General features: G+C 38.2%; 1 protein-coding gene across 1 annotated transcript in view; it reads left to right on the top strand.

Moving 5' to 3' along the window:
- The window catches only part of VIK (VH1-interacting kinase), a 142343-nt gene that overhangs the window by 31633 nt on the left and 93147 nt on the right, over window positions 1-17563 (top strand). The window contains exon 3 of the mRNA XM_089807724.1: window positions 4350-4466. Within this exon, the coding sequence (XP_089663850.1) occupies window positions 4350-4466 (117 nt within the window). The remainder of the gene's footprint in view (window positions 1-4349; window positions 4467-17563) is intronic.

Below are 17563 nucleotides of genomic sequence, written 5' to 3'. Positions count from 1 at the left end.
TATTATATTTCTGATATAAAATTTTAACATGATGAATACATAGTACATCCATAAATAGAGATAGATTCCCTATTCACATTTTCGGTTTTGGTGTTACATCCCAATTTTTGACCTAGTTTGAAATATAGACGTTATGAAGTCACTTGGTAGTTTAATTTGATATAATCTGGTGAAATGGTAAGATAGTTGGTCGGTATGATTTCAAGTGAAGATGACATGTCAGTTGATCGTTAATTTAGAATTCATGGAATTAAGATGAAAGGTTAATTGATACAATTATTTATAACTTATAATTTAATTACAGAGAGATTCCTTGCAGGGAGCATGTTGAAGGGGTGGAAGCATTGTCAGAAAAGAATTAGGCAGAGCATTACCATCACTGGTAGACGGATAGAGAACCTAGCGATTTGAAAACAAGACACACCCGTGGAATTGCATGAGTTATTTAACCAAATAATTTAAATAAAATAATTAAGTTAAAATATAAAACATCCCTCAAAGGATTGTAAATTATCTTTCATCATTATTATTTTGATAAAATTTATACTCATGCATTTAAACATAAAAATGATATAATAACACTATAATTTAATAATCGATTTCAATAATATTCAAAAACTATAATAATGATTGGGATTATAATGTTCGAATTTTAACAACATTTGAATTATTATTATTTTGAGTTATAATCTTTCAACCCTTTTTCATTTCTTTTTCCTTAAGTAATTGGAATTCGTATGGTTGCTTGTAACCGGTGGAAGCCAAATTAAACTCTTGTTTCTTGAGAAATGTCTTTAAGCGAACCAAAATTAGGCGTAAGTGGGGGGAATACAAATATAATCAAGCGCAAGTTGTGATAGGGGACGGATGACGCATTCTTGGTGTGTAACAGTTTTGACCCAGCTTTCCTTTATTTAATCTACTACGGTGCCATAGCCTGAGGACAATACGTCTTTGCTTCGGTTCATATTAGCAATCAGAAATTCATACGCCATTTTTCATTTGTCTCCATACGTAATTGAGTTCATATATCATTGCATCCAGAACACATGGGAAGGGGGATACACAGAGTTATTCATTTGAAAGATTAGAGTGATACGTCTTTGTTTCTTCAAGCAATTGTTTCCATGGAACCTGCGGGAGGTGTTAGAGCCTAGTGTTAGGCAATCAACCGTGGGGCAGTCAGCCACGTAAGGAAGTCTTGCTCAAATCAAATTGTAGTTTTTTTTTTTTTTCCTTCTTTCTTAATTCGATATGACTGAGCCGGAAATTCTTTTCTTAAGTTCAAATTCATGATAACCGATCAATATGAAATAGGTTATCTCTCCCTTGCTATAACATCATAAGATTTCCCACTCTCTCAAAAATTTTGCAACAAGAATGAAGTCGAATAACAATGTGGATTCAATAATATTTTCCTAACAGTTTTGTGTCAGGAGAGAGAGCAAAATAAAAACATAATCTTTTGAATAGACATCTGTAGTCTTTCTTTTGTAACTTTACTTTATCCTTCTTGAAAATATGTCACACCATCTGATAACAGGAAGGGAGCACCAAGGATATCACCAAGTCAAAGTCAGAATGAGTTGATGAAGGTGCGATAAAGATAAATGTTAATAGAGTTAATACTGTCATGGGATTAGAATTTCTGGACAAAATGGATTAAGACATAGATCCTTAACCATAGCTCTACAAGAATTCGTTATCATACTACTTGTATATTTTCCAAAAAAATCATATGAATGTCTTTGTTATTCAGAGAATGTAAAATTGTATTTAAATTCGGAAAACCACAGAACCTGTCCATCATAATATATTGCTTCCCTTATTCTGATTAAGAATGCTGTAGTTTCTTTTTATAGAAAAGTTAAATATAATTTGTTGGCATCAGAGAATCGCCGGCTCAAAGGCCTGATATAGGTGAAGAGGTGCAAAAATATCTACAATGATAAAAATGTTATAATAACAAGACAATTAAATAAAGCATTATCTCAAGCATGAATAATGTTGTCAAGAATAATAACATTATGAGATCTCTTAATAACATAATCATAGAATATGTAATGATGGTTGTATGTAATCTTCTTGAATAAAAGGAGCCGTCTGCTCTGAGAATTCCGAATACCTGGGACTCACCCAGTTGTGAAAGATGGGTGATGTGGTGTGAGAAAGGATTCATCAATAATATGAAGCAATATCATTTGTGACATTTCAATACTTACCATTTAAAATTAATTAATAGCTCATGCATATTCTTGTTACTGTGATCTCTTGTTGCCAAGACGTATGGTGTGTTTATACCTTGAAGCCCAGTGATTGGTAGGATGTTCCCTGACAATTCCGGGTAGGGAGGGCCTTTCTCGTTAGAGATTGTGTGGGGATATATATTGTGGTCCGAGGTTGGGTGGTAAAGCCCCTGGCAATGTTTCACCTCTCTCAAGATGTCAGATATGCGTTAGAAAGAGATAAGCCATGCACTCAATTGTTTATCAGAAACAGGTATTATCATTTTTGTTTATGAGAAGGTAAGATTTAATTGAAGTATTTCATTGTTATCCTCATTTTACTTCATATAAATGAATATTGAATATAAGTATTTATCTAATCTTGAGAATTTGTCACAGATAAGCAATCGAAGGAAAAGAATTCCGAGGCCCTAATTGATTGTGTGACAGATGGAACCTTAATTGGTATGGTGGTATTGGAAGCCCTAACTGAATCCGTGGTATCGGAAAACCCCAGTTGAATCCGTGGTTGCGAAAGCCCTAAATTGAATCCGTCGTCGCGAAAACCCTAGATAAAATCCGTTGTCGCGGAAGCCCTAAATTGAATCCGTGGTTGCGGAAGCCCTAAGTGGTAAAGCATTACCAGAAGCCCTAAATAAACCGATGGTAATTGATGCCCTAATTGGTAAGATGATATGTGATGCCCTAATTTAAGTTATATTGGTATTTAGTGGTATTCATCAATTGATTTTTGAGATAACAGTCGATTTGAGAAATTGTTAGAGTATTGGTGGACTAACTCAGGTGGTTGCAAAAGCATACTTAGATGATTTTTCAGTCTCAGTTTTCCAAGGTATGTGATTTCAATTCCTGAAGTTATTTCATTTAATGGTATTTCAAGTAAGTGGATAAGAAATTTTTGTTTAATTGATTTTAACGGTAAATTTTCTTCACATGAACATGAATGATGTAACTGCCTTGCTATGAAATCGAAGTTATAACTGTATTCTTTGAGTATGTTGAATGTTAAATTAGACCCTGAAAAATTGGATGTTACATTTGGGTTTTCATGGTTCTTGTATTTATTGGTGGCTATTCTGTTTGTACGTTTTTTTAATGTAATTGATAGGTTCATATCAAAGATCCATTGGGCATGACAAAAACTTTGTTATCTGAGCTATACGGAAAATTAGGACTATCATAGTATTTGTCAATAGTCCTTATGTAATATATCCTGGCCAAAAAGGCAAATAGCAACTGTGTGTTCTTTCAGACAGTGATCTGGTTTTATTATGCATGGTCATATTGAGAGGCTAATCATAAATTTCAAATATATAGAGGGCAATTAAGAAGCTTACATACTATTAGAATCGGTTTCTGAGGAAGTTGTTTAATATCGGGTTTAGATTGTGGAGTTTCCATTGGCGAATTTAGTGTGGAGGTGTACCTGCTCAAAAGTTGTTTCTTGAGATGCAAAAGCTGCCAAATGGGGACCTTTATAAACCTCTGGTTCGCAAGTGTCAAGATGGGTTGTCAACCAAAAGCAAATAATCGCGAACAAGGACTCATAATGATGGATACGATTCATATTTGTAGCTTACTAAACAAGCAAATTGGATTCTAGTGCATGGGGCTTGGAGTTTTCATTTAAGTGGAGTTGTTGATTTTTTAATGCAATTATATCTAGTTTTTTTTATTGTAAGGGAGTTCTAGGAGTATTGTGACAATAATGTTAGTACATTAATTTAGTGATTCTGTAACAGGCAGATAATGAGAGCTTTCTTTGAAAATATTTAAGATGTGTGGATTTGAAATATGTATCGGGAGGTTGTGAGAGTTTGACAAACTTAAAACAGAGACATGAGTGTGTCTTATTGTTGGATTATTCATTACACTTTTATAATGCAAGTATTGACTCATTCAATAAACAGGTATCATGTTCTATGTTTCCTTGTATGAATGTTGATTTGTTTTGTATCTCCTGAGAATGAGGCTTATTCGCCTCAATGAAATTGGAACCCATCATTATCTCTTAATCATGAAATATTAGAAGTTATCTATCAGGCAAATTGTGAGTCTTCCAGGTTTTTTCTCTTGACTTCATCTGGTAATGTGATTCTGAAGGGAAACCATGGTAGCCGATTTGAGGCCAGAACAGTTGCCCCTCCTCGTCCACACAGCTGTGATTGGGAAATTGATCCTTCGGAGCTGGACTTTTCAAAGAGTGCTATTATTGGAAAGGTTTGATTCACTTTGCCCATTGTATGCTTCAACGTTTTTATGTTGTTTGTATGGTCCACATTAAGTTGAGTTGTGTTTACTTAAGTGCCTTTTCTTACTACTGGTCTTACTTTGACAGTTGTGAAAATTTTCTTATTGTACTATTTATAAACAAATGCAGTTGCTTGCATTTATGAATGATATTTACTTTGTAATTTTATAGCTTTTGGAAGAAGTCATTGATAAAGTTCTAGTGATAATGGCACACTTAGTTTATGATTAAACAATTTTTAGCTGTGCTTAAGATTGATGCATTTTTATTTATTTATTCTCGAGAATGAGATGATAATTACTATTATAGTCAGAATTCTTGTTTAGAAAATTATGTTTTATTGGAAAAGAAATTATATGCAAACTCCTAATAATCACTATTACTATCAGAGTTGGACATCTTCTTCAGAAAGTCATGTTTAGAGGGAAAACCTATATGCAAACCTAGTGGTAGTGATACATTCTATATTTGCTTCTCTCTTCCCCATTTATTCAAAACCATTAAAATGAAAAAGCTGTACCAAATTGTAAGTGAACTGTACTATCAAAAGTGTAGGGTTTGATTTAAGTTGAAACAAGTACAGGAGCTAAGGATCATGTGCAAGCAAAATACCTATCACACAAAGAGACCTGTAAATATAATATGCTTTCTAACAACCTAGAATTCAGTTTTGCACAAATGACTTTGAGATTGGGTTTGGGATACATTACAATGAATCAATGGCTTGCTTTATAGAAATCAGTAGTGCTAAAAATATTAAAAAAGCTATCTGTTACTAAAAATTTAAAAAAGCAAACTAAAGCTAAGATATTTAAAATAGAGCCTAACTAAATTAGGCTGGCCTAGATTTAGGCACAACTATGTGAACTTAAGCTAGTGCATGAATGTGCCAACATGTGCTCAATTATGCGAATTTTCTTAATGCAACTAATATGCATGCTCTAACAAAAAGTGACAATTACAATGCTTAAGAGAATAAGTAACATTTTCATGCCATTTTAATTTTCTGTGAGAATATTTTTGCACAAAAGGTTTTAACTTTTAAGTATGCTATGTTGAACGGGTATTCATAACCATACTTCTGGGATGTGGATGCGTACTGGGTAATCATACACATACCATGTATTGTGTATTCATTTTTTACTCAGAGGAGAGCATCATAGCTAAGGATGTGATTAAATTTTTTGTAAGATCCATGATAGAGTTAATGTGGCTTAGACAAGTAGGATTTGGATCAATTATAATTTTTATACATTAATGATATTGCAATAATAACATACAATGTACGTAATTATAAAAGTCTATTGAGTTAATTGAGACTTTCCAAATAGGGCTCTTTTATTCTATGAATATAAAGCAGATAAAAAAGATCACATGGTAAGCTAATCAGAATATTAGGACATCTTGGTCCATTATAAGCAGTACAGAGTTACAATTATGGCATCAAGAGTTTAGATAAGATAAGATAAGGTAATATTATTAATGTCCACGAAAAACCAAAACGGTTTATGGGACTGAGCATACAAACAGAAGAGCTGGCCAAAGCAGAAGCACCAAACGGTGACAAAGAAGAAACAAAAGCAAGAGACAAAACAAGAAAGAAGACAAGGTAAGGATAAGGGTCCTTCCTTGCCACAAAGAAATCAGTAGTAGAGGAGTAAACTCGTGAACAATCCATAGTCTTAGAATGCCGTGAAGAACTGCTGTAGGACTGTCGCTGCCTGGAGAGACTGGTGTAGTGTCTGACTAATTTGGAATGAGAAGTAGTGGAAGGCCTTATCAAACCCTGTGGAGGAGACAAGGGAGAGAAAAAGGCGGTAATGAGCTGATTTGAAGTATGTCCCTGCGGTATAAAGGATTGCAGGGTAATCTCCGAAGATGGGTGGCCTCCTGAAGATAAAGTGCAAGACACCGCTGATCAATATAGTTGAAGAACATCGAAAGAGAAGAACAGTCTTTGAGAAGGCAATAAAATCTCCCTCTGATCTCATAGTAAAGAGGACATCTAAATATGAAGTGGATCTCAATCTCAACCTCCGCCAAAGTACACAACTGACAAATCCGATCGGCCCGATCCATATGGTGGTTAGTCCGAGCCCTGAGGCGATGAGAACTAACTCTAAATGAGCCTAGAGAAAACTATAAGGCATGATTCCAGCGCCAATAGAGATAAGTAGGGCAAACAATAATACCAACCTGAATCTCAAGAAAATGCTTAGCATAGAAAGCCATCCTAGGTCGCACTAGATAAATTATACAAAAACACTTAATATACTATAGGTCTAGAAATTAATAGACTATCCCCTATTAGTGGATGGGGGTCTGGCCTCCACCAGTACATTAAACACTCCTACATCTGAATTCTTAGTTTGCATCACATTGGGAACGATTCCTGGCTTGCTGTGATCAAAAGGGTGCTCATAGGCATACTCTGCAAATAGGAGAAATGGGTGCATACTCTTCTTTGCTAGTTGTTCAGAGTGAGTCCCAGTTCTGTTATGAGTTTCCAAGGACTGCCCTCTATGCTCTGATACTTCCCTGTTAGGTTCCAGTATCAGTAGCCCTCTAATTGCCATCTCTTTTCAGCTGCTGTATAAACTCGGCCAAGGTGATATCAAGTTTATCTTTTTCTTTGACAGTAGTATAGCCATATGCTACTTTGTAATATCCTTCCTATGGCTGTTACCAAAAAAATTATGGATTGGCTGCCCAAACAAATTGACTTAATGACTCCAAAGAAGCTTTGTGCTTTTGGCGACTCAAGAACATTATTTTTGCATTGACATATGTAATATCAATTACAACAATTGATAGGATATATTAATTGAAATGCAGAAACAATTGAAGGAACTCCTAACTCACTTAGGAAAACATCCTAACGTATAGACATAACTTGATAGAATAAATTTTGCGATTTGTGTATAGACCCGATTTCCTTGATAGGAGGGTGCCGCGGTTGGGAATCAGTCCACGTTGGCCGCTACGGGTTCAAGTCCACTGTCTATACCACCCTCGGAATGACCTTGGTTCCATTGGTTCCAAAATGCTACGCACTAGCTCCACCTGAGGACACTACCCATAGAAACACTATCCTGTAGATGTCTCAGTGCTGGAGTACGCGGAGCTCTCGGCCGCTGGGCAGGAGCCATGGAAATGTGACCACCAATCTCCACGCAGTATCTTTGTTGTCCAACTAGATTCTAGCAAGGAGATCCCTACTCTGCCCCCATTAATACTAATGTAATGCTTTAGATAAGACGTGGAAATTACCTCTATCTCGTGGGCCTTAGACTGATTATCTTCCAAGCTGCTGTCTTCAAACTACCACTCAATTTGCTGAGATCCGTACTTCTATGAACTTGTATCCAAGAACCTTTCTCTTGGCCGACTGTGCTCTTTCTTATTTGCCGTAATCTCAAGAAGGTTTCATGCTGACTGCAATGTGCTGCCTCTATTATCAGCCTGAGTAAGTAAGGTGAGATACTGAGGCTATGTCCAGTCTCTTGATTCTCCTTAAGGGGTTTTGTCCTTAAGAAAACTAGTCACATTTAAGCAACCAAGATTATCTTCAATAAATTGATATATTTCATGGTGTCAATCCCAAGGAAGCTCCTTGCTTTTATAACCTCAATATGAGCGAAAGTACAAACAACTAGGCAATGTGGGATAAATGCCATTTTCGTCTTTTAGTCACTTAAGTTACTTTTGTTATAAAATGACTTTAAGTCATAAAGTAACTAAATCCACTTTACAAAATAAAGTGACTTGACTATAGAAAAACTCCACAGCTTAAATATTTCCCCAATGAAATGAAATTAACTCCTGTGACTGGCTGGCATCCTCAAGATTAATGCCGTTAGCCTATCCGGATGGAAAGATAGACCAACAAGGTGCCAATAAGGCCTAGTGTGGAGAAGGGGACATTACATACTTCCGTCCTAAACACATCAACTTTTCCTTCCCTTAGCAGTTTGAGGAATTTGTCTTCCTCTAGCTTGAGAATGGTTATAAGTTTGTAACTTGCATAGCAATGTTAGAGTATATTAGTCTCCTTAGAGACTCAGTAAGATGTCTAGATTTCCCATTGAAAAGATCCATCATTTCTAAATTTCTGGATCATCCAAATCAACAAAGAAGAAAAAGTAGTCCAAAAGATATTACAAAATTTTAGAATATTTCTAGAGATCACATGCTCGAAATGGAAGTAACTCTTAAGAACCAAGCCAAATGATACTTCTTTGGCAAAGATGCAATAGGAAAAAACATGTTGAACAAATTCATAACAGCTATAGATGAACATATGTTAGGCTTACCATTGGGTTTCTTGAAAGGAAGCTTATGCAAAAGTAGACGCTAGAGGAAACAATTAATTTTAGGTTCAGCGGGTCTGTGCCAAAGGTTTATGGGATGTTTACTCCAGGTTTGACAATCCAGATTGAGGTTCCATTTGACTTTGAGATGTTCAAGAATATCCACTTTGTGGATGAGAAGGGAATATAAAGTTTTGACTTTGACTGGGTGTAAGGGAGAAGAGTTAGCCCAACCAAGGTGAGAGGAGCATTTAGCAGCACTACAACAAGACTTAGGGAGGTTAAGACAAGAGCATCCCTAAAGGAGAGCTAGGGGTTTGGACTCTTGGAGGAGCAAAAGAGGTTCCATCAAGTTGTCCCATCTCCATAGATTCTATTATTTTGATCAATCAGTCCACTACTGGATACGAAGTGCTTAATAGCCTTCTAAGTCTTCCAAATGGAATTGAACGCATTAGAACCTTCAACACTAACATCATTTTGGATGGTCTACAAATCATTCAAGAGTAACGCAATCCATGATCTTGCCTTAGAGGGGACTGCTCTCCTAATGTTATTTCTGATCAACACCTTCCAAAGTTTTTCAACTTGGGTAGCCTTGGCCACCCTTTTGGCAGCAAGAGCGATTCATTGTAGCATTAAATCCTTCAAACCCAAGCCCCCTAGCTCTTTACTCCTTGTGCACCATTCCCAGTTAAGAACTTGCCTCTTCATTACTCTTTTGCCATCAGACCATGAGTAATCTCCAATAATATTCTGGATGCAGTTAATCTTACCATAGTTGAAAAGCCAAGCAGAGGAATAATAAATGGAGTAAAGATGAAAGAATCTTTTGACACAGTTGCAGTCTACCTGTTAAAGAGAGATATTTGTTATTCCATTTACCCAACTTCTTTTCAATCTTTGATCCCACTGATTCCCACATTTAGTTTAAGGTAGGATTCACAGAAAACAGAATGCCAATGTATCTAACTACTTGGGGGTAGGGACTCCCCAAGAGATGGAAAACTTACTGCACCAATTTGGGGGTGCTTCCTTCCACCCCAAGAGGATGGATTTGGATAAGGAGACTTTGCTGCCTGATGCAGTACATAAGATATCAAGTTTCTTCATGAGGTTAAACATATTGTTCTTATTCAGCAAAAACAAAATAGCAGTATCATCAGCAAATTGTAAATTGGATAGCTTTGGTTTGTTAGGAAGATAAGTTCCAGACCTTAGGAGACATTGTGTGATCTCTGAGCAAATAATGCAATCTGTAAGCTACAATAACAAAAAGGGTTGGAGCAAGGAGGCACCCTTGTCTGACTGATCTAGTCAGTGCAAACTGCTTTGACCTATAGCCATTCACTTTAGCCGAGGCCAAAGCTCCATTCATCAGAATAGAGACCATGTGACAGAAAAAGGGAAGGAATCCAAGTGCATCAAGCAGCATCCCAATAAACTTCCACTATATCTTGTCATAAGCTTTGTCATAATCAATGAGAAGCATGCCCACTTGTTGGCCAGAAGACCTTGCCCACTCCAAGGTTTCCCAGCATATAAATATCTCCCTTTGACAATTCCAGTCTGAGAGGGGTTCACAATTTTAGGAAGAATAGTATTTATTCTAATGGCTACGATCTTAGCAAGGATCTTGTATGAAACATCAAGGAGGGTGATTGGTCTCTAGTTTTTAACAGAGTCTCGTCTCCATCTTTAGGAATAAGCTTGACGAGACCAACATTGATATCTGATCCAAGAGATCCTGTATGAAAGGCTTCCTCATACACTTCTAGGAGTTATTTTCCAATCCAAGAAATATTTTCTTTGTAAAACTTCACGGGCAACCCATTTGGTCTCGGGGCTTTGTCATTATTCATACTCAAGATGTATTTCTTAATCTCATCCGCAGTAAGAGGTTTATCAAGAGTGGTAGCATCCTCCACAGATACCTTCTTCTGAATGATTCCTCTGATCTTATCCTTGGCATTCTCCATGGATTGATCTTTCTCCTCCAAAGTGAAATGCTTTGTATAAAAATCTACAAAAGATTAAGGATGTCATCTTGAGCTTTGATCATTACTCCTTTACAGAGACAGAATCCTGTCTTTTGCTTTCTTGTTTTTCAGGATTTGAAAGAAGAATTTAGAGCCCCTATCTCCAAGGTTGATCCTATTGGCTTTGGCTCTGATCTTGACTCCTTGAATCTTATAATTCTGTGGCTTATGTAAGGCATTTCTGGTCTGAGCTAGGGAGTCAACAGCAACATTATCAGAAGGGTTTCTCTGTACATTTTCTTTAGCATGACACAAAGAGCTTACTCAGTCTACTTCTCTCCTTCTGGAGTCCTTAGCTCTCCTTTTACCTACTACCTCGAACATACTCCTCCAAGAAGAGACTTTCTGGGCCCATTTTTGGATGGCACTAGAATGGGAGACTATATTTGAACTAGTTGATAATGTTCACAACTGCTAGGCCCATTTTTGGATGGCACTAGAATGGGAGGCTATATTGGAATTGAACTAGCTGATAATGTTCACATCTGCTACTACTAGGATATCTTCATCTTTTAGTAGTGATAAGTTAAGAGAGAAGCCCTCCTTATTCAAAGAGGAATGATTGGGTTTATCAATGGGGTAGATGGTGTTAACTGCATGATAGTGATCATAGAGGGAAAAAGGAATGTCTTTAACACAGTCCCCATTGGGTTCTCTCACACAACTGAAGAAGTTTTTATTCAAATAAAATTTGTCTAGTCTGCAGTACATCCTCCTATCACCTCTCTGAAAATTAAATCACGTATACCAAATGCTCTTAGATTCCTCCTTCAGTCTGGCTAGTGGATCAAAGAGTCTAAGCTTATAGATCATCTTATTCCAAAAAAACTGTTCATTACCTTTCCATTCAAATTCCATACCACTAGTCTTGTCCTGTGCTCTCTCAATCATGTTAAAATCACCAGCTAGAGTCCACGGGATATCCTTCAGGTAAAATATCCATTTCCAAAGTTCAACTTTGTCTGCAAATTTTTTAGGGCATAGACTGAGCAAATTCGACATTCAACTCTATCATATTCAGAGAGGCCCAAATTGCTCTGTTATATGATGAAGATCCCCATTCATGGATAAATTTATTCGATTTTGGACCTATGAGCAAGGAAGTGCCTCCCTTTACTTTAGGATGCAATGTAGAAAGGGATCTGACATCTTTCCAGATACACTTAAGTGCAATATCTAATGTGAACCCAACAATATTTACTTCTTGCAGCAGGAGTATATCCACATCCTTAGACATTCTAAGAAGTCTTTTGATAATGTATTTTCTGTCAGGGGATTCTAATCCTCTGACATTCCAAGTAGTCCATTTCAGATAATGGTCTTTAAGTTCTCACTGTAGATAATATGGCATGAAGGAGCTGGCCTTGGATACATCAGTTGCTATGGAAGTGGTGCTTTTGTTCTCCAGAGGTAGGAGTAGTAGAGGCTGGAGTTCACAAGAATAGCATCTAGATTAGTTTCTTTTGGTTGCACTAAACATGAGGTGTACTACATGATCAATGAGAGCTGCTCACAACATTGAAAATCAATGTGGGCACTGGTTTTGTGGCGTTGGCATCATTTGTCCTTTTGCTTCTACTTGCCTTTGTCTAGAGCCAATGGTGCTGGGAGGCTACTTTAGCTAGGTACATGCCCTTGTCTACGGCTGATGGCGCTTTGGTTTTGTTGGAGGCTACTCTAGCTATTCTCCTTGATATTAAGGTGTTTGTGTCAACCACAGAGTATTTATTGTCTTGGGCAATGCTTGCTTTCTTTGAAATAATGTCATTGACGTCAAAGAACCACATTTCATTGTGGCAGCACTGAGTTTGTTTAAAGAGAAAAAAAATAAAAATTCAAATTAATATATTATTTTATATGCTGAGGGTCGACTTATGTTAGTATCATTTTCAGATTTATTTGCAAATAAAAAAAAGTCTCCTTAACGTCTGACCCCCCTTGGCTAGGTGCTTCTTCTAGGGAAAAAAGCGTTCTTGGCTGTGTTGAACCCTCTTGTCAGATGCACTCCCCTTGGGCAAAGAAAGTGTAAGTAATAAAAATTAATAAAATTATGCATGCTGGCGGATCTGTTTTGAGGAGTTGTGAGTCTTCTTAAATAGGTGCCTTGTGGGAGGTATAAATGAAGCATTTTTTGGAGATTAGAAAATGGGATATTGTTGAATATCCTTATTTTAATGAGCAGCTCTGCACTTTGTTGCAAATAGATTAATGAAGAAAGCATACATACTTGAGAGCATATTTATGATTAAAAATCAGGTGTTCTTGGAGGAGATTTAAGCAGATATTGTTTCATTTTTATGAGCACTTACCAAAGACTATATTGCAGACATGTGTGCAAAGATTTAATGCAGATTTATTGTTGACGTTGTTTGTAGTTATTGAAGGGCAGATTCTAGAAGAAGTCACAAATGAATTGTAATAACCCGTTTTGGAGGTCGGTGCCTCTCATCCAAGAGATTGGCGTCTCTTACTGAGTGAAGCTTACACACACACACACACACTTACATTGAGAGGGGTGAATTAGAATGGGAACCATCTTTCCACTTAATTTTTTTAGCAATTGTAAGCATGTTGTCTAAAAGTTTTACAAGTCACTGCAACCACAACTTGCAAAACTACGACTTTAGGCACTGTCTCATGAGATTTCTCTCCCCTCTCAGCAATAGGGGAGTTACTGTTTACCATATGGGGTAAACAGTTTATTAATGCATACAGACAATAGACAAGAACATGTAACACAGCAGTACTCCTTTTATTATTCGCATATATGCTGAAGAGATTACATAGTGCTTCCAATGATAATTACAACCATTTCGGATGGTGTACATATAACTACCCGAAGGGGTGACTCAACCCCGTCGGCCCTTTTGGATATAATTAATTCTATTCGTTGGCTACATAACAATTACTGACAACATGCTAATCTACCCGTCGGCTATTTTTTATAACTTTACCGACAATATCATCCCCCCAAAAAAGAAAACTCGTCTCCGAACGACAATGTAACAAAATAACAGATCAACAAGATGGGATACGTTAACTGACTAATTATAACAAGATAGATATGTTTCCGTCATACCACTTTCACATTCGTTCCGTGCCTGCATCAAACTGGTCTCCAAAATACGTTGCATCTGCAGCCTTTGCTAACACTACTGCCTTCAATTGGATGATCAACTCCTCTTGAGCTCTCTATGCATCCACCAAGATAGCCTCACGTCCAACACTTACTCCGACTGCCTCAAAACGTATCACCCCTCTCGAAAGGCTTGCTCCAGTGCTCTCTCTACCTCTGGTACATAGACACTCTATGCGTGTAGCAGCTCTCGGTCTCATCAACTGGTCAAACTTCCCACGACTGATAACTGCACTGATTGGGGGTCTAGGGGGCATCACCCCCAGTGGGGTCGAGGGGCAGCGCCCCCGTGGGGTCCTGGGGCAGAGCCCCAGGTGCGCTCCTTGTCGTGATATAGGGCGGGGTCGAGGGGTAGTGCCCCCGCCGCCAAGACCAAATTAACACTCTCAAACCCACACAAAACTCCATGGAACACACCTTTTTTGTGATTTTCCTCCGATCCCACACTCTTTTTGGCAACTGCTTATGTTTTACTACCTGTTTATGTCTTTCCCTTCCCTTAGGCATCATGCGTTATTCATTCTGAACATTTTTGATTTGTTGTCATTTTTTTTTTTGGGTCCTTCCTCTTTCTTTCTGCTGCACGGCTACAACATTTCCCTACTGAATGATATCTCCTCCTATGATTGTCTTAACCGTCCAGTAAAGTGGCTCCCTGCTTGGTGTACAAAAATGGCTCTTTCTTTATTTCATGCCGTGGCCATACGCTTCCTTGTTCTCCTTTTGCTTTCTTCTTAATGGCTTTACGGTACTCATTTGCTATCAGCTTGCTTTGGCCATACGACGTACAATATTGAATCTCATCTCCTGATTTCCTAACGTTTGTATGGTATTTGTGCTTGGTCTTCTTGAGTATACGAACTGGTTATATCCGTCTTGCATGTGCGGCCTTTAATTTTCCCTTTCTTTCCTTACCAGCGTACGATGTTTTATGAATGCCTCAGATGTTTTACTAATCTCCTTGAAACAAGCTGTACGGTGCCCAACATACCATATCAAATGGCCGTACGACGATTACACCCCTGCGCTACGTTTATTTGCTGTACGGTGGAATAAAAAGATGACTGTACAGTAGAATTAAAAAGAAGACCGTACGGTGCCAATTGTTGATTATGTTTTGCCGTACGGTCATGAAGTTGACTTAAAGAGGTAGTACGGTGACTGTACGGTGATCTGCAATTTTTTTCTTATGTTTTTTAGCTGAATTTTATTGCTTCTTGATATTCGCTGATGACGGAACAAGTCGCACATGATATATTTTTAACTTGGAACCGTTCACCGTTTCCGAAATTTCCTGCCCGTCCAATTTCCATAATTTTATTTCTCTGTTATCACCTACTTCCCGGATTTGGTATGGCTCGACCCATTTGACTTTAAACTTGCCCAGTTTGATTTCGTTCCGTCCACTATACTTCAACACCAGTTGTCCCAGTAGAAACTTGTTTAGTTTTAGGTGTTTATCATACCACGCTTTGTATTTGTTCTGTGTCACCTCCGTGGCCCCTTGTGCCTGCAATCGTTGCTCATCAAGTTTATTTAAGTTACACGATCTCTCCCTCAGGTTTTCCATATCGCCCGATTTGTTCTCGAAACTTGGTACCATGAATTTCATCGGCTGCCACTCCTTGCTGTCAATAATTGTATTCTTGATTTTAGAACCTTCACTCCGTACTATTGAAGCTTTTATTAAACCCTTCCTCTTTGTTTCCTGTGCAGACCGTACGATGTGTTTTCCTTGTTGTCGGCACCTTTCTAGTAAATTCATGGTGCGTTGTAACCTTTTCTTTCTGTGTGGTCTGTTCACTGTGTTCCGTACGGTGGAATCTTTCCTTTTTTTGGGCTCGTACTATATGTTTTTCCCTTCAGCTTTTGTTGTAACCGCCTTTCCTTCTTCCGCTTCTCTGTATTCCTTCGGACATTCATTTCCCTCTTCTTTCTCACCTTCATCGATCTTTAACATATTACAGCTTGGAAAGAGCTCATAATTCTCCATCTGCTAGTGGAAAAGGCCGTTCACCGAATCCAAATCATCGTCCGTCGATCCACCTTCCAATCATAGTACTCCTTCCTGATCTGGTTCCATTTGTTGGTTTTCTTCATCCTTTTCTTTGGAATCAGATGATATGGCTTCTTCGCTCACCATTTGTGTGTGTAAATCAATAATGAATTGTCATCCCCTGCTTTCCATTGATAGTGTATTCTTCTTCCAGTCATGCTTAACCCTTGCTTGTACAAGCCATCCCCGGCCCAAAATGGCATCATATCCTCTCCTCTTCAACGGGATGATGACGAAGTCGAGTAGGAACGATTGTGTTCCAATAGTGACTGGTTGTACCATCAGGATCTCGAGAGGTTTAATGCTGTGTTGGTTTGCTGTTAGCAATTGGAACGTAGGTGGCCACAATGTTGGCTGTCCCAACTTCTTCCAGGTATCTTCTGGTAGGACGTTTACCCCTGAACCTCCGTCTACAATTGTGTCTGAAAGGACCATTCCTAATATACCCATCTCTACGACTGTCGGATGCCGTTCGGATGTGAGGGCTAATAGCATTGGGTCCGCTGTACTTGCTCCACTATCCTTCTCCCTTGTGTCTGTTGTACTTGCTCTGCTTTCCTTCTCCCTTCTATTTTCTCTTGGTAATCTAGTAGTTGGAGCGATGTTTGTGAGTGTTGATCGAAGTTGAGGCATTGTGAGCAGCAGATCGTTTATTTTGACTGGTACTTCAGTTTGTAATAGCTGCTGTATGATGTTCAGTTTTGTGTAGTTCCTCGTTGAGGTATCGGTAGTGTCCTTCAATTGTGATTTCTTTGCCTGCATGGCTTTCTCAATTTCCGCCCGCGCTTCTTCCAATCTCTTCTTTTCTACTGTTAGGTCGGGGTACAGTTTTGCTTGTTTCTGTGTGATTGCCAGAACCTTCTCTTCGTCTATCCCAATGGTGATCAAATTCACTCCTGATTTTTGGCATTTGGCATCTTCATGATCTCCAGGACCACACCATCTGCATAACAACTTTGGTGTGTTTGCTGATGTACAGTTTCGTGCAAAGTGGCCCCACAAATTGCATGCTCGGCATTGAACCATCGGGCAACCGTTCACATCATACTGAATTCGACTGCGGCCCCCATTATTATTGTTGGTATTGTTATTGGTATTGTTGCTGGTATTGTTGTTTTGCCCTCTTTTATTATTTCTGTACCCACCCGGAGTAGCACCGTCATTGCTGGTGTTTCCGCTCCCTCCCGACGTGGAAGTCTCTTGTATTAGGAGCACTTGTTGATGCTCCCTTGTTTTCATATTAAAGGGGCACTCCTTTGTGGAATGTCCCATAATTTGGTAGATATATCAGAATTGGTTTTTTGGGCAAGATCCCTTGGTGTGACCTTCTGTCTTGCATTTTGTACACCATAGCTTGTTTCCCTTCGTCTCTTTTTGCATATTCTTAAATTCCTTCATCATTCTGATCATATCCTTCTGGAGAACTCGGACCTTCTTGCTGCCCTTTTCGTCACCATTGCTATCTTCTTCCGAAGACATGTCATTTGAGTCGGATGAGCTACTTTTCGTCTTCTTTTTCATTTTC

Source organism: Cupressus sempervirens, chromosome 10, assembly GCF_028749045.1.
Source record: "Cupressus sempervirens isolate cs-2001-9-10 chromosome 10, ASM2874904v1, whole genome shotgun sequence".
Taxonomy (NCBI): Eukaryota; Viridiplantae; Streptophyta; class Pinopsida; order Cupressales; family Cupressaceae; genus Cupressus; species Cupressus sempervirens.
Note: the sequence above shows the minus strand (reverse complement) of the source record. Positions and strands in the feature narration are given on the sequence as shown.